Below are 26,562 nucleotides of genomic sequence, written 5' to 3' on the forward strand. Positions count from 1 at the left end.
CAATAAATGCAGAGCGATTGTAGCTCTTGTCCTCCCTTTCCCACTAAGATTATTTTTTAAAAAAGCTGTAAACCTGCCCTTGGCTGGGTTCTGCTGTTCTCCTGCTGGGTGGGGGGGAATTAGGGGCCCACGTGGGGTATCTGGGCAGTGCGAAGGGAGTTCAGAGGAGTGGGGTGAGAAGTAATTGTGTGTAAATACAAGCAGTCCTGGGGCACCTTATAGACTAACAGATATTTTGGAGCAGAAGCTTTCGTGGGCAGAGACCTGCTTCGTCTGATTGCATCTGATGAAGTGGGTCTTTGCCCATGAAAGCTGATGCTCCAAAAATATGTTAGTCTGTAAGGTGCCACAGGACTGTGTGTTGTTTTTGAAGATACAGACTAACTTGGTGACCTCTCTGATGCTCATGTAAATAGCATCCTCTCCGCCTGTGTCAGCAGCAGGGTTTGTCCAGCACTTGTACATTGATGCCAGTTGGGTGGAGCTTGATTAGAAAAAGGTCGGATGTGCCACCCTCGCTTGGCTGCTCAGCCTTGTTAATAGGCTCTGGCTTTGCTCCGTGGAGGGACGCCTGGATGTGCAGTGGGCTCGTCCGGGGTGCCCTGACTGCCTAGGAATGTGCACGCTGGCATTTGACTAACCCCTCAGCTGGGACCCACTCCCCCTGTCATGGCCAGGACCTTCCTGGAGGCTCCAATGAGACGCCCCTTTGCTCCTTTCTGCTTCCTGCCTATGGGGCTAGAGCTGTGCCTTTTTCAGGTCAGGCAGCAGCACAGTGTTGGAGGCAGACGTCCCCCTGCACCCTCCAATGCACACTCAGTGGCTGGTGACAGGGACACTCCACCAGACGTCAGCCTCACTCCTGCACCCTGGGAGCACAGAGCGTGGGCGGAGGAATGGGGTGGGAATTGGCCAAGGTAGAAGCGCCCCCTCTCCTGCCTGGATCCCGGCGGGTTGGCGGAGGCAGGCAGGCGAGGAACGTGCCCGTGTGTGTTGCCGCTGAGCCGCTGTTCCCGCTGGAGGTGGGCGGAACAATTAACAAGTTGTGACAAGTCCTGGAGTCACTGGTGGCTTCTCTGGCGGGGAAGGGGGAGGGAGGCAGTGGGGGGAGATGGGGAAGGAGGGGGCAGTAAGTCAGGGTAGCGTCTCCTCCAGTGACTGAGCCTGGGCTAGTGTACAGGGCTCCTGGCTGGCTGGGTAGGGCCGTGTGCCACATGGGAACGGCCAGGCTGGCGCGACCAGTGCGTCTGGGGAGGTGTGACTGGGAGACACAGGATTATGGGAGGGTCCTTGTAAAATTTGGCTCCGGTCCAAATTCTCATGTATGTTTCACTGCCGTCGATCTGGGGCCCCTCCTCTGTGGGCTCCTTTGGATGGCTGCAGGTGTGGTGGAGAGGAGCCCTTGTCCCTCGCTGCCTTCCTGCAGGGAAGCGGGGAGAGGTGCACGGCCCCAGCTCCAGAGCTTTCCTCCTCCCACCCCACGCCCCCCACCCCTGTACGCTGCATCAGCCATGGCTCCTGCCCTAGGACGTGCCCCGCAGCTTGCGGTGCAGTGGCCACGGAGCCAGGGGACGGGCTGCAGGCCGCGGGGGTGGGGATGGTTTGCTCGATGCCTCTTGTAACCGCTGCCCAAACCTAGCGGACGTGCAGAGCCGCCGGTGCAGCTGCTGCTGGGGTCCTCTCCACGTCCCTTTCCCCTCTTGTCTCTGCCTCTTCTCCCCCTGCAGCAGCAGCCGCCACCTGATGCCCTCTCAGCCCTGTGATCCCAGCCATGGGAAATGCACTGGGCCTGCCCTGCCACATCACGCTCAGGCTGGAATCCCGTGGCCCCGATGGCCCCGTGAGCAGCCCCCGGGGGACCCATTCCCACGGTGGGCTGGCAGTGCTGCTGGCGTGTGGCCTGGGGGCAGGCTCAGCCCTGCGCTGCAAGAGCTTCACAGCCTGGGGGCCGGATGCTCAGGCCCTTGTTCTCAACAGCAGCTGCTGCTGAAGGCCATGTTTGGGGGGTGCTCAGCCTGACTCAGTGAGGGCTTGGCCCCCAGAGGGGCCCAGCATCTGCCGCTCCTACAGGCTTGGGCTGGAGGCGGAGGTGCGGAGTACATTTGTGAGGTTGGCAGCTTCACTCCTACGGGGGCTGGGGAGGCTGGCCTGGAAACCTGCACCTGTTCCCATGCCTCACCTATCTCCTCTGCCTCCAGCCAGCTCTCCTCTGGTCCCAGCTGCAAGGCTTTGTCTGCTTCTGGGCCTGGCTCCAGCAGTAAGAGGGGATGGGAGGCGGGCTTCCATTAGTGTCCCTAGTGTTTGGAGCCCCAGGGTCCAGAGTGACCTGAATAAATTGGAGGATTGGGCCAAAAATAATCTGATGCAGTTCAACAAGTTGAAGTGCAGAGTCCTGCACTTGGGACGGAAGAATCCCAGGCATTGTTACAGGCTGGGGACTGCCTGGCTAAGTAGCAGTGCAGCAGAAATGGCCCTGGGGATTACAGTGGATGAGAGGCTGGATAAGAGTCAAGAGTGTGCCCTTGTAGCCAAGAAAGCTCGCTGCATACTAGGGTGCATTAGGAGGAGCATTTCCAGCAGATCTAGAGAGGTTGTTGTTCCCCTGTATTCATCACTGGTGAGGTCACATCTGGAATATTGTGTCCAGGTTTGGGCCCACCAGTATAGAAAGGAAGTGGATGTGCTGGAGCAGGTTCAGCAGAGGGCAACGAAAATGATTAAGGGGCTGGAGCACAAGACCTGTGAGGAGAGGCTGAGAGATTTGGGCTTGTTTAGTTTACAGAAGACTTAGGGGTGATTTAACAGCAGCCTTCAACTTCCTGAAGGGGGGCTCTAAAGAGGAGGATGAGAAATGGTGTTCAGCGGTGACAGATGGCAGAACAAGCAGTGATGGTCTGAAGTTACAGAAGGAGAGGAGTAGGTCGGATATTTGGAAAAACTACTTCACCAGGGGAGTGGTGAAGCACTGGAATGCGTTGCCTAGAGAAGTGGTGGACTCTCCATCCTTTGAGGTTTTTAAGTCCCAGCTTGAGAAGGTCCTGGCTGGGATGACTTATTGGGGGTTGATCCTGCTCAAAGCAGGGGGCTGGACTAGATGACCTCCTGAGGTCCCTTCCAGCCCTGTGATTCTATGAAAGCATTCCCCTGCTTTGCTCCAGTGTCCTTGTCTTCAGCCCCACCGTGAGCAGACTGCCTCCCAGAGAACCTTAGCCATGGGGAGTGCTTGTAGCTTCCAGTTCATCCATAGCAAGGGATGCAGAGTCATGCTGTAACCCCTGGGGACTGACTCCCAGGGCTAGTGGTTGAGGGGGGTCCGAGGCTGGGCTGTTCTAGGCCCAAGTGTCGGTGCAGCTGCTGGCAAAGGAGCCCGGCACTTTTACCCTTGTGGACCATGTGGTGGCAGCTGTCTCCAGGAAGTTAGAAGAGTTTTTCACAGAGAGCTCCTGGTCTGGCTGCCCGTTTCCTGCACCTGCCAGGCGAGGGGACGGAGCCCAAGGCCCAGGGTGAACGGTGCAGATGCGATGTAGGGAAAAGCAACGCCCCGCCCCTCCCCTCGGTGAGAGAAGCCCTTGGCAGCGCTCATCTGACGGTACCGCCTATTCCTGGGCACGCCGCTGCGGCGATCCAGGCTGGGGCTGTGTGCCCGGAGGGTTCCCTCCGCTCTGTGGCCGAAGGCGGTTGGAGTCACTGGCTGGCTGGGGGTGATCTGCCGACACCTCAGAAGATGGGGCAGTGACGCAGGCCGCTCTTGGTTCCTGTGAACGAAATGCCGGGCGGGGGGTGGGTGGGGCTGGGCCCGGTGCCACCTGGTTGTGGTGGGAGTTTAGCGAGGAGGCAGGGCTGGTCTAGCCCAGGGCATCCAAACAAAGAGGATCTCTGCTGCCCCGGGCCAGGGCCGGGAGGGTGGGACTCAATGCCTAGGTCGTGGCTGGGACTCGCTCCCTGGGGCAGGTCCTCTGCTGCCCCCAGCCCCTGTGAGGTGCTGTGGGCCTAGCCACACCTCCCTCCCACAGGGGGCCTGGCTGACTCCTGTGTCTCTCCCCCTTCGGTGCAGGCGGCGGCCATGGACACGGAGGACGACCCCTTGTTGCAGGACGCTTGGCTGGAGGAGGAAGAGGAGGAGGTTGCTTTCGGCCCCCAGAAGGGGAGCGAGGGTCCTCAGCTGTGTGGCAAATGCCAGTGGAACCGCAGGCCGCTGCCAGCCACGCTGCCGAGCTCCGGCTTTTGGAGCGTGCTCGGCTGGCTCTTCACCAACCCATGTTGCGCCAGCATGATCCTCTTCGTGGGCTGCGCCATCCCCGCCGGCCTGGCCGCCGTCATGTTCCTGTACTACCCCGCCCTGGACGTTGACATCTCCTACAACGCCTTCGAGATCAGGAACCACGAGTCCTCGCAGCGTTTCGACGCGCTCACCCTGGCCCTCAGGTCCCAGTTCGGGTCGTGGGGCCGGAACCGCCGGGACCTGGCCGACTTCACCTCGGAGACGCTGCAGAGGCTGATCTTCGAGCAGCTGCAGCAGCTGCACCCCAACGCCTCTCGGCTGGGTGGCGCGGCCAGGCCGAAGCGCGGCGCGGCTCCGCCCGGGGGCGGCAGGGGACCCGAAGGCCAATGGTGCCTGAGGAACCAAACCTCCCGCCTCGCCCGGGGTGCGCCGCACTGGGACTACTCCAGCACCTACGTCAGCACCAACACCCAGGCGCACGCCCACTGGCGCATCGAGCTCATCTTCCTGGCCCGCGGGGACTCCGAGAACAACATCTTCACCTCCGAGCGCCTGCTCACCATCCACGAGATCGAGCGGAAGATCATGGACCACCCCCGCTTCCGGGAGTTCTGCTGGAAACCTCACGAGGTGCTGAAGGACCTTCCCCTGGGCTCCTACTCATACTGCTCCCCTCCCAGCTCCCTCCTGACCTACTTCTTCCCCACCGAAAGGGGGGGCAAGATCTACTACGACGGCATGGGGCAGGACCTGGCCGACATCCGAGGTGAGCCCTGGGAGCTGGCCAGCCTAGGGCTGAGGCGTGCTCCGGCTCTGGGTCTCCTGGCACGGTTGGGCAGTGCCTAGCATGTTGTGGGCCCAGCTAGAAGAGGAACTGATGCACTGGGGCAGGCTTGGCCTGGCTGTGGAAGGGGCTGCTGAGGATTGTGGGGTCTGGGGCTCGGCTCTCCCTTTGCCTTTCCATCCACCCCCTGGTGCTTCCCCATCCTGGCCTGGTGGCTTTGTCACTGTAGGGCCATCCTACCAGTGCTGGTGCCCTACTCAGCCCAGCAGCCACTCCATGGGTAGAGGGGTGAGAATCTATGGGGCCCCGAGGTTGCCAGCTCTCCTGGGCCAGACAGGCTGAGTGCAATCTGCTGCAGTGGTGTCCGGCCCAGGAGAGTTGGCAATCCTGGAGGACGGCAGGGAGGGAGGGTCACTGACAGCATCGGGGCAGCAGCTGGAGGCGGCGGTGGGTGACACAAGCACCGGATGGAGGAGCAGCGGGCAGCCAGGCCGCCGGCCGGAGAGGAAAGCCCCACGTCTCTCCAGGCGCTGGCTGCGTGGCTGCCCCCTGCTCTTCTGGAGTTCTCTGGCTGGCTCGCTGCCGTCCAGCAAGCGGGGCTGGGTGCGGAGCCGGGGGTGGGAGGCAGGAGATGGGGCAGCTGGAGTTCTGATTCTGAGCCTGTGGGGTCATGGTTGGGGCTTCCCTGGGCGTACGCAGCCTCGGGCGCAGCTTAATTTGCTTTAATAGACCACGGGTAACGCCAGCGTGAGGTGCAGCGTGATGAGGGATCAGGCCCTTTCTCCCCTCTTCCATCTGCCCAATCCCTGCGTCAGACCGTGAGTCCCGAACCTGCTGCTGCAATTATCGTAGTGCTGAGCAATCCCAGTCGGGGAGGTGAGCCCCTGTGTGCTAGGCCCCCTACAGAGAGGGGAGTCTGTCACTTCGAGCTGGGGGCAGGGGCAATTCCCAGCTCCTGCAGAGGTGCTCACAGGAGCTCTCATCCAGCTTAGCGTGCTGCAGAGCCCGGTCATGAGAGGTAGCCGGCCTGCCTACAAATCCACCTGGAGCCCGGAGGTGTGTTCTTGGGCCGGCTGACCCCTGTCTGCTACCTGCGCGAACGCAGCCCCGCTGCCGTTCTCAGCTCCTCGGCAAGAGATGCTGCTCTTGCGTCTGCATCGGCCGAGGCTCCACATCTTGGCCTAGCCCAGTCGAGGTGGACTGGGCATCTCGACCTCAGCAGTGGTCTCTGCGTCTCGCTGAGTGTTGGTCACTAGGTTTATTGCATTTGGGCAAGGGGGTTTGCGGGCTTGGGGCTGGACAGCAAAGGGGACTCTTCAGCCCAGCTGGCGCCGGCAACGTTCGTCTGCCCGCTGCTGTGGAGCTGCAATGACTCCCCAGGAGTTGCCCTCCGGTGGGAAACCAGTGCTGGGGCAGGAAGGCAGAGCACTGCCTCCTCACCGCAGATCCACGAGGTGAAAGCCGCCCCCCCAGCAGGGGAGGGTTTCAGCATCACAGGAGGTGAATCACTGCGAAAGCGTGGGAGGGATGGAGCTGTGGGAAGCAGCTTCCATCTGTCTCCCCGGCATATGCTGCCGATTGACAGCCAGCCAGGAGGAGCAGCGTACAGGGAGCAGGCAAGTGATTTACTCCGTCTGCTCCAGCGCTTGTAGCAGCTCTGCTCTCGGGTCCCTGCTCCAAGCTCAGTCCTTGCTGCTGGAGCCTGACTCCTGGACGCCCCGCAGCCCAGACCTCACTGGCTTGGGACTCCCGGCTACCCAGTTCCTTGCAGTGCCCTGGAGGAAACACTGTTCTGTAGGACTGTCTTCTCCAACATGCCCGGGAATCTCTGCTCCTCCCTGAGTTGGGTGGAGGATCCACCTGATTTATCGCCCATGGCAACCCTACGGTCAACGATGGCCTTTGGCCTGCACAGTGTCTGGTGCTGCAGAGGGTCCCCCTGTTACCCACCTGCCACTCCTGACTCCCCCTTCTGAGCCCGTTACACGACACAGCCTGTGGGGCTGCCACAGAGGCAGGATTTCCGAAGGCTCCCTCCTGGTCTCCCCTTGGGCTGGGTGACCCAATGGTGGAGGTGGCTTGGGTGTCCCATGTATCGCCCCGCTCAGGAGACGCTCTCAGGTCAACTGTCTGGGAAACAGGTGGAGGACCCTGTTCAGAGCAGTTGTGGTTGATGCCAATGTGGCTGCCCTTTGGCTCCCAGTGCAGGTGGCGTAGGTGGTGGGTGAAGCAGCTGCCTGGAGACAGCATGGTGGTGAGGCTTCTGGTTGGCCTGCCTCCTCTGGCTGGGTGGCTCTCTGGCTGTGAGCAGAGGCTGGAGATGGACAGGAGAGATCCTCCTGAGCCGTCTGCTCTCGGATCGGAGAGGGCGGGAGCGCGCTCAGCTCTGGCAGCCTCAGGCTGTCCCCATGGGCTGAGCCCTGCTGACCTACTGGGCTCTGGGCTGCTCTCGCCTGCAGGGTCTCTGGAGTTGGCCATGACCCACCCGGAGTTCTACTGGTACGTGGATGAGGGGCTGTCGGCGGAGAACATGAAGAGCTCCCTCCTCCGCAGCGAGATACTCTTCGGTGCACCCCTGCCCAGCTATTACTCAGTGGAGGACAGGTGGGACGAGCAGCGCAGCAAGTTCCAGAGTTTCGTGGTCACATATGTGGCAATGCTGGCCAAACAGTCCACCAGGTGAGGTGGTGGGGGTTGTGCATGGCCTGGGGGCCTTAGCACCCTGCCGGAAGGGAGGGGATTGGAGAGGAGTGGGCAGGGCAGGGGGCTCTTTCACTTACCTTAGAGGAGCAGCTGGACCATTAGGTGCACAAGGGGTTAAACCAGCTTCCTTCCGCCCCCGCAGTGGGTAGGAGATGGAGCAAGGAGCTAAGGCCTCCCCCGGCACCAGCTGGAACAGGAGTCAGGGATCAGCCCATCCTGCAGAGCCATGCAGAATGACTCTCCCGCACAAATGCTGCTCCAGTCCAGAGGGCCAGATTCTGCTCTGAGCTGCCAGTAGTAGCTGCACTGGCTGCCTGGTCTGCACACAAATTTCATCTGGGTCGAATGATTTGGGTCAGTGGCTTGAATGAATTTTTACTGCTCTGATTATACCAATGCAGCCCCTGGAGTGGATGCAGTTTGACTAGTATAAAGGTGCCTGCGATGGGGTGGACTAAGCCCCAATGCCCTACACTAGACAGCTTGTACAGGTGTAGTTACTGCAGCACCACTTGTATGGGTGTCCCTGGCCTGAGGCTGGGGAGTTCCTGGGAGGAAACACAAGTGCAGGTGACAGCGGGACCTGCCCTTGGTGAGGCTGCCCTCCTTGCAGGGGCTGGCTCAGTTGGGTGGCGATGGATAGGGAGCCGCTAATTTTGGTTGGCGTGGCTCTCCTCCTGCATTGCTTCTGGCTGGCATTCATCCTGCACCCATCTGGCTTGTTGCCTCTGCTCACGCTGGGTCTGAATTTGGCCCTGGATGAGGCACTGGCCTGTGCAAAGGGTGGATGAGCCTTATTTAAGGCAACAATTTAAAGACCTGACTCTCCTCTTGCTCCTGGTGTCAGGCTGGGGGAATGCCACTGACCCCTCCCAGAGCCAGCCAGACCAGGCTTTGGCCTAGTAAACATGAGCTTGTGTGCCTGGAGTTCTGGGCTGCTGGGAGCCAGCTGGTCGAGTTTGGGCTCCAGCATGTGGAGGAGGAACCTTGCTACAGATCTAGCGGGGAGGTGTTTGGTCAGTACAGGGGAGTGGTCCCGGAGAACCAGGTGGCTTGGAAACATGCTTTGCAGTGGGCCCCTGGTCTGAGTCTGGTCTGACCTCTTGTTCTCCTGGCCTGCGGGGACGCTGGTCGCCAGCCATGGAGTGGAGCATGGACAGGCCAAGCCTGCTCAGAAATTGCAGCAGCTGCGGGAAAGCTTTCTCCATGGAGGGCTGGGGAAGGGTTGCAATGAACGTGTCGGCTAATTTTTTTTCTATCTGTGCATGGAATAAATTTTATGTGCACTGAGGCAGGTGCAGATGTGCACCACCCTTGAAAGCACATGCTGCTGCTGGGAGGCTGGGGGCGCTCTGTAAATCAGCTGGGCAGAACCTGAATCTCTCCTGGGCAGTCCTCTAAGCACTCAGCTTGCAGGGAACACTGGTTGCAGTTGTGAGAGCAGGAAGGGGAAGAGGGAGGGGGGTGCATGTAAGCCCTCAAAAAGCCTGAATTACAGACATGTTCCTGTGGCGCAGAGCTTTTGCCTTCCTGGGTTTAATTATCTCCATTTACCTCTGCCCAGAACCAGCTTCCAGCAGCTGGTAAATCATGCAGCAGGTCACAGGCCCAGGCTGTGCCTGCATCCGCCAGCTATTAGATCTGCGCTTAATATAATAAGCAGTGATTTAAGATTCCAGCTGGAACTGGCTTTGGAAGCTTTGGGAGCTGTTTACTGACGACACAAACTCTATTAACACCTCTGACCACAAGGCAGGGGAGGAATGTTAAAAATCTGAGCCCTGTTCTTCGTGATGGCCTGATGCAATCCTCACCCACCCCTCCTTGCAATCTGACCCGCTCTGCTCACGTGGCTGCTTCCCTGGTTCTTGCCATGGGTGACTCCCTCTTGGGTTTTGGGGGAGATGCCTGTGGTGTGATCCTCTCCCCTCACCCCAGCAAAGTGCAGGTGCTGTACGGTGGGACGGATTTGTTTGACTACGAAGTGAGGCGGACGTTCAATAACGACATGTTGCTGGCCCTCATCAGCAGTAGCTGCATCGCAGCCTTGGTCTACATCCTCACCTCTTGCTCGGGTAGGTCGCATTCAAACCCTCCCACCCGCCTCTAAAGCGGAGCAGCCTGTGAAAGTCCCTGCCTCAGGTCACAGGAGAGTCCCTGGGCTGGTCGTTCTCACCCTGCTGCCACTGGCGGTGCTGTTAGCAGAGGCCTCCCCGAGCTGTAGAGATGCAACCTGAGCTGTCTCAGGCAGAGCTTTTCGGGAGGATCGTCGGAAGGGCACCTGTGGGGGGGAGGGGCACCTGAGAAGCAGCTTCTACTCACCCCAACTCTGTAGTAACTCCACGCACTGCAGCCGAGCCAGAACGGGGCCTTTCTCCCGACTGACCTAGACAAGGGCTGACCTGCTGGAAAGCTCCATGTTCCACCGCAGGGGTCAGCAACCCCTGGCACAGGTGCCAAGAGCGGCACACGAGACGGGAGCTCAGCCCTGCCCTCCTCCCCCGTGCAGCCAGGAGCTTGCTCAAAGCCAGGCTGCCTGTGCATTAACCAAAGACCAGCTAATGCTGCCCACCGCCCGCAAACGGCAAAGCTCTGCGTCTTTATTGATTTATTATTGAAGCTGCTGTAAGTAGGACTATTAGTGACGCTAAAAAGGATCACTGGCACTCAGAGGGTATATAGCGGTCACAAGGTCAAATTTCGGCACTCCACCTGGGAACAGCTGCTGACCCCTGTTCCACTGTCTGGCCCTGCTGATGTACCCGTCCCACGCTGCTTCGGGGCACTGAGGCCGACAAGGTTAACAGCAGCCTCTGCCCTCAGGTGCCTGAACTGAGTCTAATTTCCAGAGGTGCTGAATGCCTGCAGCACCCATTGACATGGGCAGGAGAAAGGGGTTCAGCACCTCTGGAGTTCAGGCCCTGGGTGCCTCTAAATCCCCTTTGGAAACCTCCACCAGGCCTTGCCCAAGCCAGCACGAGCTGGAATCCCTTCTGCCTGAGCAAGGCACCTCCTGCCTGGAGAAAGCTCTTCCGGGAGCAGGCCCAGGTGCCCACACCCCAGGCAGGGCCAGGGTGGACGGCTCCTGTGCAGGGATTCCTACCACGGCTCTCCTCCCGCAGTGTTCCTGTCTTTCTTTGGCCTGGCCAGCATCGGGCTGAGCTGCCTGGTGGCGCTGTTCCTGTATCACGTGGTGTTTGGGGTCCAGTACCTGGGCATCCTCAATGGTGTGGCCGCCTTCGTCATTGTCGGGATCGGTAAGCCTTTCCCAGCCTCCCCCTTTCTTTGCTGTGCCCCAGCGCTCCCCACCCCACCGCCAGCCTGCAGATGGGTCTGTGCCTGCCCTGGTGGGCGCTGGGTGCGGGGAGGCACAGGCTGGTTATGCGTCAGTGGGCCTCGTGCCCGGCCCGTTAGAGTCCGTCTGGCCCCAGTGACTGGACCAGAGCTGTGATGCTGTGTACCTGCCGAGGATCTGGCCCTGTGCATCTCCCCAGGCAAGCGGCGTTTCTGACTCTCTCCTGCCCCTTTCCCCCAGGTGTCGATGACGTCTTTGTCTTCATCAATACCTATCGCCAAGCCACGCACCTGAAGGACCTGCAGCTGCGCATGATCCACACCATCCAGACGGCAGGGAAGGCCACCTTCTTCACCTCCTTGACCACAGCCGCAGCGTACGCCGCCAACGTCTTCTCCCAGGTGTGCCAGGGCTCCGTAGCTCCCCTTCTCCCATTGTCTCAGCCACCTGCTGGAAGCTGTTGCCACCGGCCTTTCAGTGGTTCCCCGCCCACAGGAGAGCCACGGGCCTACTCTGGAGATGTCAGGCGCCTCTAGATGCTCCCTGTGGCCTTTTCCCACCGGAGACTGACCCGCTGCAGGCCAGGATGCTCTCCTGCTGCTTCGGGTGGGCGAGAGCCCAGGTGGTGTGCATGGGGCACGTGCCACATGCTGTACCTGGCAGGCGACAGGGGCATGTGGCTACCGTTGCCAGCTGTGCCCGGCTTTCCTGGGCTGGGTCACCCAGCGCCGGCTGTGAAGAGGGGCTCAGTGGGAAGCTGCGCTGGCATGGAGCCTCCATGAAGAGATGGTGAACATTTTCCTTCCGGACTCCAGCCCTCAGCCATCTGGGGGAGCCCTGGTGCAGAGGGAGGAATCCCAGCGTGTCCACCCCAGGTTTTCCCTCCGCTTGGGGCGCACTGGGGCTGCTCTCCCTGCCAGCCCTGTGCTCCCCAGGCACAAGGAGGGAGCAGGAACAGAGCCGCTGGGGAAAGCCCTGTCTCCCTCTGCTGTGTTTGCAGAGAGCCCAGCACACGGGGGTGCTCCCCCAGGCCTGTGCGCAGTGCAGAAGGTGCCTGCCCTGGGAGCAGCCTGACCACATGGGCAGTGTCTGCAGTGCTGTGGTTCTGAGCCCCAGGCTGAAGCTAGCGGAGCTCTCGGCTTTCCCCAGGGGCTGCAGGCCCCATGGCTTTTGGGCAGCATGAACTAGCTGGTGTCCCCAGCCCCAGCCTCCTCTGACGTTTGCTTCCCCGCCCTTTGGTGGCCCCCGCGGGGATGACTCTGGGCTCTGCCCCCTCTGTCCTAGCTGCAAGTTTCTCTGCAGATCCCGGCCGTGCATGACTTTGGCCTCTTCATGTCCCTGATTGTGTCCTGCTGCTGGGTGGCCGTGCTCTTCACCATGCCGGCTGCTCTTGGGATATGGACTCTCTACGTGTCGCCCCTGGAGAGCACCTGTCAGAGCAGGTGAGAGTCCTCGTGAGGCTGTTCTGCCAGTGGCAGGGGGTGGACCACCTCAGCAGCCTGCCTGTGCCAGGAGAGGGGGCTACAGCCTGGGCACAGATTCCATGGAACAGCTGGTTACTGGGTTCCCCTAGCCCTGGCTTGGGGCAGCCACAAGGAGGTGTTTGGTGCATTCAGCTCTCATGCACCATGCGGCTGTGGTTGTATCGCTGCCTCCTGGGATGGCTGGAGCAGCTGCCCCATAGCACTCAGCACTGGCAAGGCCAGGCCTTGCAGGATCAGGGTCAGAACTGGCTGTCTCAAAGCAGCTGCCACCTCCTGAGGCTCCTCTCCAGACCCGAGGGGCAGGTGGAGCAACCAAAGCCTCAGAAATGCCATTGCATGTGAGCACCAGGCCCTGTCGGGCACTGCGAGCACCATGCATCCCAGCTGACTGTGGGCCTAGTGGAGACAGACCCTGTCCCTAGCAACAACCTCACCCTATGCACACTGCCTCCACTCTGCCTGGGGGCCCCTCTGCTCTCTGGGTACGAGGGCAGGCGGCTTCCTCCTAGGAGGCTTATTCTTTACCTGCGGGGTCAGGCCAGGTGTCAAGGGCCGGATTTGCCTCTCGTTTCTGCTTGTGTAGACTCAGGGCAGCTGCTGCAGAGTGACTTCAGCTTTGTAACTGGAGGAAGCCGGGTTCTCTGCTGGTCTCAGTAGGTGCAGCCCCATTGAGTCTCCCCACCCTACCCCGATTTACACCTGCAGAGAACTTGTCCCGAGATTTAGACAGAAGATCTGGACAGACGGCCCAGGCTCAGTGCATCCTCCCATCCCCTCCCCTCCCCGGCAGCCAGCAGGGCTCGCCGTGAGCTGAGCACTCGGGCAGCCACCCAGGAGAGATTCAGGTGCTGCCCAGCTGCTTAGCAGAGCACCCACAGCCGGCAGACTGTGTTTCTACTGGTGGTGAACATCTGTATGGGGCTGGGTGCACGTAGCAAAATTTATCCTGCGCACGGGTGGAAACTGGCACTGGGAACACTCCCCCCCACACACACACAGAGTGCGCGCGCGCACACACACACACACACACACACACACACACAGAGCCCAGTGGCTCGTGAGGAGTTGGTGCAGGAGTGCACAGCAGAGGAAGTCATGAGGACAGGCTGTGCTGCTGGCCCTTTCCTCTCCTCTTCAGAAGGGGGCCGGGCAACAAGGGGTGTAGCCAGAGCTCCTGACGCGGCCTCTCTCCCTCCCCATCCAGCTGCAGTCAGAAGTGCGGGAAGACAAGCGCCTTGCCCATTGCCGACGACCTGCTCCTCGCCTCGGAGGAGGCGACTGGCCCAGGCCAAGGGTCGCTCCCCTACCTCGATGATGACATCCCACTGCTCAGCGTCGAGGAGGAGCCGGGTAGGTGTTCAGAATCCCTTCAGCCCATCCTGGGGACAAAGAGCAGCCCCCATGGATGTGGCAATCCTGGCTTTTCCTCCCAGCTCTGCCACTGCCCTGCTGGGTGACCTGGGGCAAGTCACTGGTCACTCTGTGCCTCAGTTTCCCCAGGCACGAACTGGAGCTAATGCTCCTTTGCTGCCTCCCAGGATGCTGTGAATCTGAATTCCCTAATGCCTGTGAGGTCCTTGGCTGGTTGATGCTTTAGCCATGGCAGCTGTTAGTAGGGTTCAGTTTTGGCCAGAGTAGCTAACTCGGCTAGGAAGAGACCCAGACAACATCTGACCTAGACCACCTGGGCAGCAGTACAAGTCTCCTGATGGGTAAGGCCCTCTGCAACTAAAATCCCAGTCCCCTCTGTGGTCTTCAACGTAACACTGGGTGAGCAAAAGGTCCTGTGTCTTGCTAGAGTGCTCTGGGTCTGAGGCTTTTGAGCACTTCACAGCCGCAGGGAGCGAGGCCTCACAGCCAGCAGGGTGGTGCATCTGTGTTTTTGATCTGTATGTCCCAGGTAGTGAAACTGAGGCACGGAGCAGGGTGGTGACTTGCATGAGCTCAGAGAGGGGAGGAGACCTCAGGAGCCCTCATGGTACTGCCCTGCCCTAGTTGGAGTGATGGGTATTTCTCTGGGAAGGGCCTCCCAGAGCCCCGGAGAGTCCCCGTCTGACACATGCCTGGGGGGCTAGTGGCAGACTTGGGCTGGTGACCAGGGAGCTGAGAGGTCGGATGCTGCTGTCTCCTTCTGGCAGGTTGAAACTTCCTGCACCTGCTAACCCCTCTCCCCACCTCCCCGTGCTGGTGAATTCACCAGCCCCAGAACAAGCAGAGGTCAGGCTGCTCTTACCGCGCTGCTGGCTTCCCGGTGGAACTGCTGAACCTCCTCAATATGCCAGCGCTGCGCCGGATGGTAATTTATGGAAGTAGCTCATCCTGCCTGGCCCTGAGCCATACTCAACAGAAGGACAGTTTCCTGTAGGGCTCCCGGGGCCCGGACGTGGCTCTGTGTGGCGGCCGGGGGGGCTGTGCTTTGAAAACACCATCTTGCCCATTGCAAAGGAGAGGCTGATTCTTTTCATGGGTACAGAGGTGGCATGTGGCAGTCAGAGGGCAGCTGAATGCCGCCGTTCACCTTCCAAGCTAAAGAGAGCAGGGCGCCCGCTGTCCCAGAAAAACCCGGGGGGCTCAGCCTGGGGGTGAGGGTGCAGGGACAACCAGCCTGTACTGGGGACAGGAGGATGAAGGAATCGCTGTTTGCTTGTAAACCTGCGAGGGACTGTGCTGTGGGTTTCGTGCTGTTGTTGTGAGACACGGGGAGGGGGGGCTGCCAAACCCCAGCATTGTGGAGTACAGCGTGCACTGCTTGGGGTGCTGCCGAGCACCCCACACCCAGCCAAGGCAGTGGGTGCAGAGCGGCTCAGTACCTTGCAGGATGGGGCCTCATTTCCTACGTGGCTGTTTGAGGCCCTGGGTCGCAGTGGGTTGATCCCTCAACAGGGAGCCATAGAGGTTGGCTCGGTCCTTGCAGCGCAGGGCATACTGGCTCAGGCTGAGGGTGAAATCCTGCCTGGTGCCACGTGTGTGCTGGACTGATGGCAGAGTTGAGACCGAAGTGGGGAAAGGGTGAGCTGGGGTGTAAAGCAACAGGGCTGGGACTCGGACCACTGGGGGCTGGTCCCGGTTTGCCTCTGGTTTAAATGTGTGATCGTGGGCAAGCGGGTGCCACTCAGTGCCTCAGTTTCCCCATCCTTAATGGGGATAAAGGCATTTCCCTGCACCAGGAGGGTGCTGTGAGTCGAGTGAAATGCCGGTAAAGGGCTCACGGGAAGGATGCCGAGTTGATATTGGAAATCAAATGCTCACTCAGGACCTTCACAGATGCCAAATCTCTCAGGTTCGGAAACAAGCCCGTGTAGCGTTTTCCCTTCTTCTCGCTTCCAACCGGCAGTAAGCTTGGAAATGCTAAACCCCAAGTGGGACGGTGTGTGGCCAGGACATCCCAACCCAGAGCAGAAAGCCTGGGAAGCCGCCAGCCCCGCTCTGCAGTCTCTGGAGGCTTGGATCATTGAGTGCTGCAGCTCAGCTGTTGGGTTTTCCTCCAAAGGAGGCCTCTTGCAGGGCTGATTTGCTGTCTTCAGCAGGGTGGCACGTGCCTGAGTGAATAGGGATCTGGACAAGGACTGGGGAAGAAGACTTCTCATCCTGCCACGTGCCCTTGGGCAGGGACTTCCTTCTCTGCATCTCCAGTCCCCTCCTGCCCTCTGTCAGCTTAAGTGCTACGAGTCAGTGCAGCACCGTGCACGCCAGCGCCTGCAGCTGCACCCGCAGTGTAGATGAGAGCTGCAGGCCTCCATCTGTATGCAAGAGGCTGCTTGAGTGGCTGCCTTGCGCGGCTCTGGCTCCTGCTCTAGCCTGGGCAGTGGGTTTGAGGTTGACTGAAGTTCCAGGAATACCTCCTAGTCTGTCCCTCTCCCTGGCTACTCTGGGCTGCAGGAGAAGGTGACAATTCTCTTCCTGCTTGGAGCCTTGCTCTGTGCCCCGCAAGGGGCTTGGGGGCAGAGCCAAGCGCTGAGCCTGCTTTGGTCCTTTCCTCCCCTAGTGGCTCTGGAGATGGGGGATGTGCCATTAGCGTTGGCACTGCCAGAGAACCTGCAGCTTCCAGCTGAGATGGTCCAGAGGGGTCCCTTGATCACCCACCTGCATGAGCTCCTCCAGCACTGGGCACTGTGGTCTGCAGGGAAGAGCAGATGGGTCATTGTGGGTAAGGATCAGTGTTCCCTGTGAGCTGAGTGCTTGGGCGGCTACCCGGGAGAGATTCAGGGGCTGCCCAGCTTATCAGCAGGGCATCTGTGACAGGCAGCGTGAGTTTCTATTGGTGGTGCGCATGCCTTGGTGCACATAGCAAAATTTATTCTGCCCATTGATGGAGGGGTGGGAAGGGGAGGGATCACTGGTAAGGACGGCCAGAGGGTGCATCTGACCGAGCATAACTGGGCAGCGTTCCCAGAATTCCTTAAAGGCGAGGGGAGGCTGCCGCTGCCGACAGCATTGCTGCCCCCCTCCTCTGGCCGTGTGCAACTGGCTGCACAGGCAGAAGGGACACGGACCTCCCCTCTTCCTGCTCTGCAGGGGAGTGGCCGTGAGTCCGGAGACGCTGCTCCATGGTGGCCGAGAACGCTGCCCTTTTCCACCTGCACAGGGCTCCCCTCTGGGCTTTGCCAGACCCAGGACAGCCCGGGAAGAGGCGGCACTGCTGTTTTCTCTGCATTCAGCACCTGTTACTTCCCTGGGGAACCCCTGGCACTCTGCACCCCACAAGGGACAGCCCTGGGGCCCATGCAAGGGAGAGCTGTGTGTGTGCCCAGTCCCACATGCTGGCTGTGCCTCTCATTGCAGGGGTCTTTGTCACGGTCCTGATCCTGTCCATATTCTTCGCTAGCCGCCTCCGCCCAGCTAGCCGCGCGCCTCTCCTCTTCCGGCCCGACACCAACATCCAGGTGCTCCTGGACCTCAAATACAACCTGAGCGCCGAGGGCATCTCCTGCATCACCTGCTCAGGTGAGAGTTCTTAAAGGGTCCTGCACGGCAGGGATGGGGCGAATGGCCGCAGTGCATCTGCTCTCCCCTTGCAAACCTCTCTGCAGGGCCGCTTCTCTTGCCTTCTGAGCCCTCGCTGGCTGTCCTGTCTCCCTTCCCTCTGCTCTGCTGGCCTCCCAGGGTGCGTCTGCTATTTCCAAATAACAGCCGCTAGTCCGAAGTAACTTCGTGAGTGTCTACACAGCAAAACTGCTATGAGTAACTTTGAAATAGTGGTCGGCTTATTTTGAATTCTGTAAACCCCATTGCGTGAGGAATAGCGCCTATTTGAAAAGAGGTATTTCGAAATAGGGGCTGCGCAGATAGGGAATAGGGACTATTTCAAAACAAGCTGTTCTGAAATAGATATTCCAAAATAATGCTGCTGTGTAGACATAGTTTTTGAGATTAGGGCCATGCTTCCAGGAGCTCTCATCTGAAATAGGCTCTATTGGACACTCTATTCTGGAATAAGTTTTGCTTGTTTTGCGGCTTTCCCATAGTGTAGACACATTATTCTGGAATAACAACTCTGGAATAACCCTGTAGTGTGGACCTACCCCTAGAGAATTCAGGCAGGAGGGTGATTCCTGCCCTGTTGGACACGATCCTGTTTCTCACACAATCCCTGCTCAGAGGCACAGGAAGAAAAGCCCCAGGGACTGGGAACAAATGGTCCCTCGGTGTTTGGTGTTAGCCCACACGAGTGAGCAAGAACTACCCTGTTCTGCACAACTGGGGCTGCCCACGGACTCGCCCATTTCCCGGGAAAGTGGGGCTTGTTGCTGTGAAGTCCTTGTCTGTGACCGGGAGCAGGTCAAGGCTGCTGTTCTGTCTCTCCAAACCTGCTGTGCAGGGCAGGGCCCCTGGTGCCAGGGGAGGGAAAGAACAACCTGCAGGTGTTCTGGGCAGTCTGTCGCTGGGAGCCCATTGTCCTGCCCCTCCCAGGGGGGAAATTCCCACTTCAGCCAGGATCTCGCTGGGGCGATTCTATGGAAACTTGCCTTCCACGGACACCTTCTCCCGAGAAGGCCATGGGAATTACAGTGGATGAGAAAGTGAATAGGAGTCAGCAGGGTGCCCTTTAACCAAGGTGGCTAACGGCGTATTGGTGCATTGGTAGGAGCTCTGCCGGCAGATCTAGGGAGGTGATTATTCCCCTTCGTTTGACACTGGTGAGGCCATATCTGGACTATTGTGTCCAGTTCTGGGTCTCCCATTACAGAAAGGGTGTGGATGCATTTGAGAGAGTCCGGAGGAGGGCAGCAAAAATGATTAGGGGGCTGGAGCACAGGATTTATGGGGAGAGCCTGAGGGGTTTGGGCTTATTCAGTCATCAGAAGAAAAGACTGAGGGGTGATTTGATAGCCGCCTTCAACTTCCTGAAGGGGGCTCTAAAGGGGTTGGGGGCCAAGCACACTGAGGTCCTGGTGTGTTACCAGCGCCGGAGTGGGGCTCATTGGAAGCTGAGCACACAGAGGTCCCGGTGTGTTACCAGCGCCGGAGTGGGGCTCATTGGAAGCTGAGCACACAGAGGTCCCGGTGTGTTACCAGCGCCGGAGTGGGGCTGGTTGGAGGCCGAGCACACTGAGGTCCCGGTGTGCTACCAGCGCCGGAGTGGGGCTGGTTGGAGGCCGAGCACACAGAGGTCCCGGTGTGTTACCAGCGCCGGAGTGGGGCTCATTGGAAGCTGAGCACACAGAGGTCCCGGTGTGTTACCAGCGCCGGAGTGGGGCTGGTTGGAGGCCGAGCACACAGAGGTCCCGGTGTGTTACCAGCCCGGGGTAGGGAGTGGTCTGACAATGCTGTTCTCCTTTTCCTCCCTGACTAACCTTGTGGGACAGGCTTGTTTCAGGAAAAGCCCCACAATCTGCAGAGCAACATCCGAACCTCCCTGGAGAAGAAGAAACGGGGCTCGGGGCCCCCAGGAGGGAGCCGGGGGGGCGCAGCTGATGCTGTGCAGCAGGGTAAGTACCCAAGGGGCCAGGCCAGTGGCCATTCTGGTTTCTGGCTGGGCCCAGAGCCTGTCTGGGAAGCAGCGTGGCAAAGGTGGAGCTGTGAGCAGCCCGATGAGGGGTGTCACTGCAGACACCCCCTACCAAGCCACGGTATGGCTCCAGGAGCGAGCAGCTTAAGAGTGGCAGCGTGGTCTCATGGTCTGAGCATGTGGCTGGGCACCCAAAACAGCTGCGTTCTCCTCCCTGCTCGGCCACTGCCTGGCTTGGGGCAGGTCATTAAACCCGCTGGTTTCCTCAGCCTGCTCCCAGGGCTGGGCAGGAATTTCCGATGAGTAAGTGGCCAGGGGCTGCACTTTCCTAGAACATGAGCGGAGGAGGTGTGGGGTTTGGTGCAGGAGGGCCCTCGGGGCAGGGGATTGTGGTGGGCATTCTGGGAGGGAGTTTGGGTTTGGGAGGGATCTGACCTGGGGCAGGGATTCAAGGAGAGGTGCAGGCAAAGGGGTTTGGGGTGCAGGGGGGTTCAGAGTGCAGGCGAAGGGGTTTGGGGTGCAGGAGGGATTGGGGTGCAGGCGAAGGGGTCTGGGGTGCAGGGCGGTTCAGCGTGCAGGCGAAGGGGTTTGGGGTTCAGGAGGGATTGGGGTGCAGGCGAAGGGGTCTGGGGTGCAGGGAGGTTCAGAGTGCAGGTGAAGGGGTTTGGGGTGCAGGAGGGAGTGGGGTACAGGCAAAGGGGTCTGGGGTGCAGGGCGGTTCAGAGTGCAGGCGAAGGGGTTTGGGGTGCAGGAGCGATTGGGGTGCCATGTGCAGGCTCTGGCCATGAGATGCTTATAATAGGCGGCTCCCTGGCTGACACAGCCCCCCGCACCATTCAAAGCAGGCAGCGCCTGGGGCCAGCGTGTCAGGGCAGCACACTCTTGCGGGAGGGCAGTGGCAGGCTGTGGGAGCCCTTGCAGCTCCCGTTGGCTGCTTTCTGGCCATTGAGGGGCTGTGAGGATGGCGGTGGGGCAGGGAACACAGGCTGCAGAGACGCACAGGCTGGCCCTGGCAGCCGTCGGCTTTGAGCATGGTGGGGTGGGGCTTAGCAGGCAGGGAGCCTCCCCAGGGTCCCACTGAGCTGCCTCGAGCCAGATCCAAAGGCCTGGTGGGCCGTATGCAGCCCGTGGGCCGTGCTTTGCCTTCTCCCGGTTGGAGGATGGGCTAGTCAGCAGGCCAGGCCCCGAGCGTCATAGCCCTGGGACTCAGGTGGAGGTAGGGCAGGGTCCAGCCACACGTTAATAAAGGCGCCGTGCCGGGGCGATGCAGAACCATGGCCAGCGGGTGCCGGGGAGAGAAGACCGAGTGCCCCTCCGCAGTCCCTCCCCTGGCGTCCGTTAGCGTCTCTCACCCCCAGCTGGGTGGCGGTGTTGTGTTTTGTAGATCCCCAGTGGACTGTGTATGTCTCCAAGTCCAGAGCCCAGGGCAGGCCGGCTGTCTACAGGTTCTCCCTCAACGCCAGTGTTCCTGCCCCCTGGCAGACGGTGTCCCCGGGAGACGGGGAGGTGCCCTCCTTCCAGGTGAGTGGCGAGCGGGCGGTGGTCCCTTCTAGGTCGCGCGCTGTGTGAGGTGCCTGTCTGTGACAGCCTCCTGCTCTGCAGGCAGATAGCGGAGCTCAGGTGACAGGATCAACAGGGCACTGCTGTGAGGAAGCTCGCAGCGCTGGCTTCCCCGCTGGCACTGACCAGGATACTGCTTGTGTCCACCCCGGCATTGCTGGGAAGCCATGTGTCAATACTGGGAGGTTAATGGGCCCTTGTTCAGACCAGAGCCACAAGCAGGCAGGAGACAGCGAGGGTTACTGGGCAGATCTGACCTGGCTGGGGTGCCTCAGCTGCACTGACTTATGGAGGTTCCCAGGCTGTACTGAGACCCCAGTAGTGGGCTGGGTTTTCGCTCTTTGTCCATGGCCGGTGTGCTGCGAGGAGCAGGCAGGGCAGCCGAATGGCTCCATCCCGGCCTAAGGGGCTGAGTGAGGCCTGCATGAGGAGCCCGCAGCCTGTTCCGGGGAGATCTCCTCCCCCCGATCCCCACACACACGTTGCAGCTGGGCCCAGCAGCCACAGCTCCAAATGAAGTGTGAGGGGGCTCCCTGACACCGTCTCTGGCTGCACCAGCTCCCCGTGCTCTGGGTGGGCGTGGGAGGCAGAGGCGTGGGCGGGTGAGGTCTGTGTGGCAATGGGTTAGTGTCCCCCTGAAGTACCATCTCTCTCTGGTCCAGTGAGGACCCAGGGGAACAGGGCAGTCGGGGGGGTCTGATGCTAACCTCTCTTTGACCTTTGGCTGCGCTGCGGCACCATGCGGTTAAGTGTCTGTTTTCGTTAATCCATTGCTTAGGTGTATAGAGTTCCTTTCGGTAACTTCACCAAGAAGCTGACCGCTTGTGTGTCCACAGTAGGGCTGCTTCAGCAGACGAGCCCCCGGAAGTGGATGATGACCACCTTGTCCTGCGACACCAGGAGAGGCTGGAAGTTCGACTTCAGTTTCTACGTCGCGGCCAAGGAGCAGCAGCGAACACGGTAACTGTCCCCAGAAATACTCATTAGCCCGGGAGTGGTGCTGCCTCATGGGCATTGTGAGGGAGAATTCCCAAGTCTCTTCTCAGCTCTGCCACAGATGTGCTGTGTGACTGTGGGCGAGAAGCTTCCTTTCTCTCTGCCTCGGTTTCCTCACCAAGAAAATGGGTCTAATTCTGCTATGTGCTGTGCACTGCTGCCCTCTGCTGGGTGGAATTGGAATGACTCAGCTATGCCCCAGAGCCCATTTTGGCTACACCAGTGTTTCTCAACCTTTTTTTATTTTTAAAAAAAAAAAAATTATAAGTGCCCCCAGACTTCTGTCATGTGCCCCTAAGAGTATGCGTGCCTCGGTTGAGAAACATGGTCCAAAAGTAATCCGAAGTCTTAAAACAAGTTCCATTCAGCCTTTCGAGGTTACTTTGCCCTTTTCAGGAGTCAGGTTTCTTTTGCATACTGCCAAATTACACCTCTTTTAAACTCTTTACATGCAAAAATATCACAGAAGACTAGTGGTGGAAACTTGCTGACTTTCTCCCATCTTATTAGTAAATAAATGAATTGGAATAGAAATGTCGTGCTTGCACTTCAGTGTAAGGCATATGAAGCAATAGAAACAAGTCATTGGCTGTGTCTATACTAGACCAAGGAAGTTGATTGCAGATATGCAATTCTAGCCACCCTGATTTTGTAGCTAAAATTGACACATCTGCGCTCGGCTAACTTAGAATCATACAATCCTAGGGCTGGAAGGGACCTCAGGAGGTCATTTGAATTCAGCCCCCTGCCCAAAGCAGGATCAGCCTCAACTAAATCATCCCAGCCAGGGCTTTGTCAAGCCGGGACTTACTCCACTACCTCTCTAGGAAATGCATTCCAGAGCTTCACCACCCTACTAGTGAAATAGTTTTTTCTTAATATCTAATCTAGACCTCCTCAACTGTAACTTGAGACCATTGCTCCTTGTTCTGCCATCCGTCACTACTGAGAACAGCCTCTCTCCATCCTCTTTAGGAAGTTGAAGGCTGCTATTAAATCTCCCCTCAGTCTTCTCTTCTGCAGACTAAATAAGCCCAAATCCCTCAGCCTCTCCACATAGGTCGTGTGTACCAGCTCCTGAATCTTTTTCCACTGGACTCGTTCCAGTGCCTGCACATCCTTTCCATACTGGGGGGCCAGAACTGGCCAAAGTACTCCAGATGAGGCGTCACCAGTGCCGAGCAGAGGGGAATAACAACTTCTGTAGACCTGCTGGAAACGCTCCTCCTAACGCACCCCAGTATGCCATTAGCCTTCTCTGTCTATACAGGGGAAAGTCAGTTGGAGAGTTTCTCCCTTCGTGCCCCCTTACTCCTCACGACTTGTGCAGAATGCAGTGGTTGACTGACTGTGACCCCTGAGAGCTCGATTTCATACACCCAGACTAGATGCATGAAGTCAAATGTCAGAAGATTGATCCGGAGTGGGTCAGTCTTCCATGGGAGTGTAGATAAGCCCATGGTCTGTATGAACTTTTAGATTGTACTGACTTTGCTAGCATTTTTGTGTAGCCTGTTGTAAAAGTAGGGAAATATTTAGAAGAGTGCATGTGCCCCCAAGGGGAGACCTACCCCTGGCTGAGAAACACTGAGCGCTGCCACTTCTGGCTAGTGGAAAGTCTAGCTCCAGTGCCCGAGGCCTGTGTGTTGGAACAGGAGGGTCTGAGGTTGGTCTCCCCAGCCCGCCCATGTTCCCAGTGCCCTGCCCTGGGACATCTGCGACATCAGGAGTTTGTTGTGATCTCTCCCACCTTTGCAAAGGCGGCTGGTGCCAGGTGGGGTCGTGGATGGCGTCGGTGTAGCAAATGGAGGGTTGTGGGAGGCAGAGACAAATCCCACACTGGTCTCGTCTCCCACTGGCTATGGGGCTGTGGGCAGTGCAGCCGCCCTGCTCCCGTGGGCCCAGACTCACAGCTCCTCGGAGTCACTTTCTCCCCAGATTCCTTCCGTCCCTCCTTCTTGTCCCCTCTTTCCCTCTCCTCCCATCCCAGTGCCTTTTCTGTTGCCAAGCCTCTAAGCCTGAGTCCTAAGGGCACTGCTGCCCTGAGCTGCCTTGTGCCGGCATTCTCGCCCCGCCTTGCTGCAGCGCCGGGCTCCCTGTCACGCCTGCTGTTTGCTTTGCAGGAAGCTCTACTTCGCCCAGTCGCATAAGCCCCCCTACCACGGCCGCGTGTGCGTGGCACCCCCGGGCTGTCTGCTCAGCTCCAGCCCGGACGGACCCAACAAAGGCTTCCTCTACGTGCCCAGCGAGAAGGGTGAGCTGGGGCAAGCGGCTGGGGACGGGTGGCCGTAGCTGCGTGGCAAGGGCTGGCTGGGTGGAGGGTTGGCTCAGAGCCACGCTGGCTTGTAACCCTCCCTCTTTGTTTGACAGTGCCCCCCAAGGCGAAGCTCTCGGCCACCTCGGGCTTTAACCCCTGCGGGAGCTCCGGCTGTGGGAAGCCAGCGGTGCGGCCGCTGGTAGACACGGGGGCCATGGTGTTTGTGGTGTTTGGCATCCGCGGGGTGAATCATACCCGACGCCCGGATAACCACGTCATCGGAGACATGGTACACGCGCTTTTCTGCACGCGGGCCGGGCAAGCCTGGGGTAGCTCACGCAGGAGGGCGTTCGAATGGGCTAACCCCACCTCCCCGAATTCTCTCACACACCCCAAACTCCAGCCGCCGCTCCCTGCCTCTGACTGGCTGAACCAGCAGCGACAGAAGTGCTGGGATAAGGCTCTTAATCAAGCATGTTCCTGACTTGTGAGCTCACTCCAGAGGTAACCCAGGGTCCCCTTCTCCAAATGATTTCACACTTCTCAGGATCCAGCCACCTAACAGCTGGGGCTGCTCTGGGGTGTGTGGTGGATTTTAGAGGGGGGCCCAGAGTGAGGCTTAGCAGGGAGGCTTTGCTGGCAGCTGGTGTCTGGCTTGCAATGAGGTATTAGATTAAAGACAATTCTGTTACTCTAGGGAGTCTGATTTGTCCCTGTGTAGCTTAGTTCCCAAATCTGCTGGCTGGACACTGGGATGCTGCTGCCCCAGCAAACTCCTGCTCCCCTCTGTTTCCGGGTAACTGCCGTTTACTTCCCGCAGTGCAGTGCAGGGGCAGCGTGGGCGTAATTAGCCCTCGCTGTTTTCTTCCCAACAGCTCAGCATGGAATGCAGCCAGGGGACAGAGTGGCTGGTCAGACAAGCAGCTGTGTGGGCTGCTGCTCCAGGAGGGGCAGGGGGTCTGTTGGCTCATTAAGCATCCGATCAGACCTGCTGTGAAAGCCCCAGGCTGTGCCCGGGCTTCTCCAGCAGGTGGTCACTTGCCCACATGCCTCTTTTCTAGCCTGGGGGTTGATTTTCTAGGACAGGGCTCTCAAACTCCTGGCCAGGGGCCATCTGCAGCCCCAGCAGTTCCACAGTCCAGCCTGCACAGGGCTGCTGGCACTAGCGTCCCTGTCCGTAACCTTCCCCCTGGTCTGGGCCCTGTTCTGCCCTCTCCTTCCCTCAGGCCCCCTCCGCCAAGGGACACGGTCTCAGGGATTACGGGCAGGGGGGCGGGGGGCAGCAGCAGGGGTTGCCCCCACCTCCCCCCACTCACCACGTCAGCAGGAGCTGCGGGGAAGTGGACCAACCCGGCCGCCTTTGCTCTGCTACCCTCTGCCTGCTGCTCTGCCAGCACCCCAGCCACATGCGGGCTGGCTTGGGAGATGATGGCGGAGTGGTGCTGCTTGCTCCCGGCTGCTGGTGTCCCAGCAAGTGGTGGGGGCCCCCAGCCCCGCTGCCAGCCCCACTCCCTTTGGGCCCTGCAGGCTAATCTGCCTGTAGGGGCGCATCCCATCCCCATGACAGCTGGGGCAGCCGCCACAGGCCCAGGGCAGCCGTGCTGAACTATCCTAGGGCAGGGGCAGCCTCGGCACATGCCTCCCCCGCCACAGGGCTGCGCCCCAGCCAGCCAGAGGCTGTTCTAGCCCCTCTGTGCTACCAGTGGTGGTGCTGGGGACCTGCAGGGACGGGCGGGGGCAGGAGATGTTGGGGAGGGGGAGCGCGTGGAACCTCCTCGCTGAGCCCTGCCGGCCCCCTGAGAGGACTGGACTGGCCCTGGACCTCAGGGAAATTGAGTCTGAGGCCCTTGGTCTGGGCTCTGCCTTGCCCTGGGTTTGTCTCCAGCTGGCGGTGGTGGGCTCGGGGTCATTGAATCAGTCCAACGCCCAGCGTGGACACAGCTGTACCGTACGGTGGTGCCCCTCCCTTGCTGGCGTGTGACACAGCTGTGAGCGGGTTGCACCAGTAGGGCCGTGACACTCGCCCTGTACCAGGCCAGTTGAAGGGGCGCTCTTCTGGGCACGGACAGGGCTGGGGTCCGGTGTGTCGAGATGGCTGGGGGCAGAGCGGGGACACGTGTGGAGCTCTGGTTACCTCGCTGGACTTGGCTGGGTGCTGCTGTGAGCCAGTTAGGAGGCTGAGTCCAGGGGCACCCCAGGCTAACCTGCCAGCCACCCACTTTGTCTCTTCATGCCCGTGCTGCTGGCTGCCAGGGCAGGACTGGGGCTCCAGGTGCGAGGATGCCCCTTGTTCTCTGTGCCCAGGCAGGGGC

General features: G+C 59.6%; 1 protein-coding gene across 1 annotated transcript in view; it reads left to right on the forward strand.

Annotated features, from left to right (window-relative positions):
• The window catches only part of DISP3 (dispatched RND transporter family member 3), a 63,837-nt gene that overhangs the window by 28,077 nt on the left and 9,198 nt on the right, over window positions 1–26,562 (forward strand). Inside the window, exons 2-15 of the mRNA XM_074975716.1 lie at window positions 4,055–4,988; window positions 7,466–7,685; window positions 9,648–9,784; window positions 10,832–10,966; window positions 11,245–11,405; window positions 12,307–12,446; window positions 13,693–13,838; window positions 16,474–16,635; window positions 17,271–17,432; window positions 19,295–19,417; window positions 20,822–20,958; window positions 21,776–21,957; window positions 24,117–24,247; window positions 24,364–24,539. Coding sequence (XP_074831817.1) covers window positions 4,064–4,988; window positions 7,466–7,685; window positions 9,648–9,784; window positions 10,832–10,966; window positions 11,245–11,405; window positions 12,307–12,446; window positions 13,693–13,838; window positions 16,474–16,635; window positions 17,271–17,432; window positions 19,295–19,417; window positions 20,822–20,958; window positions 21,776–21,957; window positions 24,117–24,247; window positions 24,364–24,539 — 2,937 coding nt within the window. The 5' untranslated portion in view covers window positions 4,055–4,063. The remainder of the gene's footprint in view (window positions 1–4,054; window positions 4,989–7,465; window positions 7,686–9,647; window positions 9,785–10,831; window positions 10,967–11,244; window positions 11,406–12,306; window positions 12,447–13,692; window positions 13,839–16,473; window positions 16,636–17,270; window positions 17,433–19,294; window positions 19,418–20,821; window positions 20,959–21,775; window positions 21,958–24,116; window positions 24,248–24,363; window positions 24,540–26,562) is intronic.

This window comes from Carettochelys insculpta, chromosome 23 (genome assembly GCF_033958435.1).
Source record: "Carettochelys insculpta isolate YL-2023 chromosome 23, ASM3395843v1, whole genome shotgun sequence".
Taxonomy (NCBI): domain Eukaryota; kingdom Metazoa; phylum Chordata; order Testudines; family Carettochelyidae; genus Carettochelys; species Carettochelys insculpta.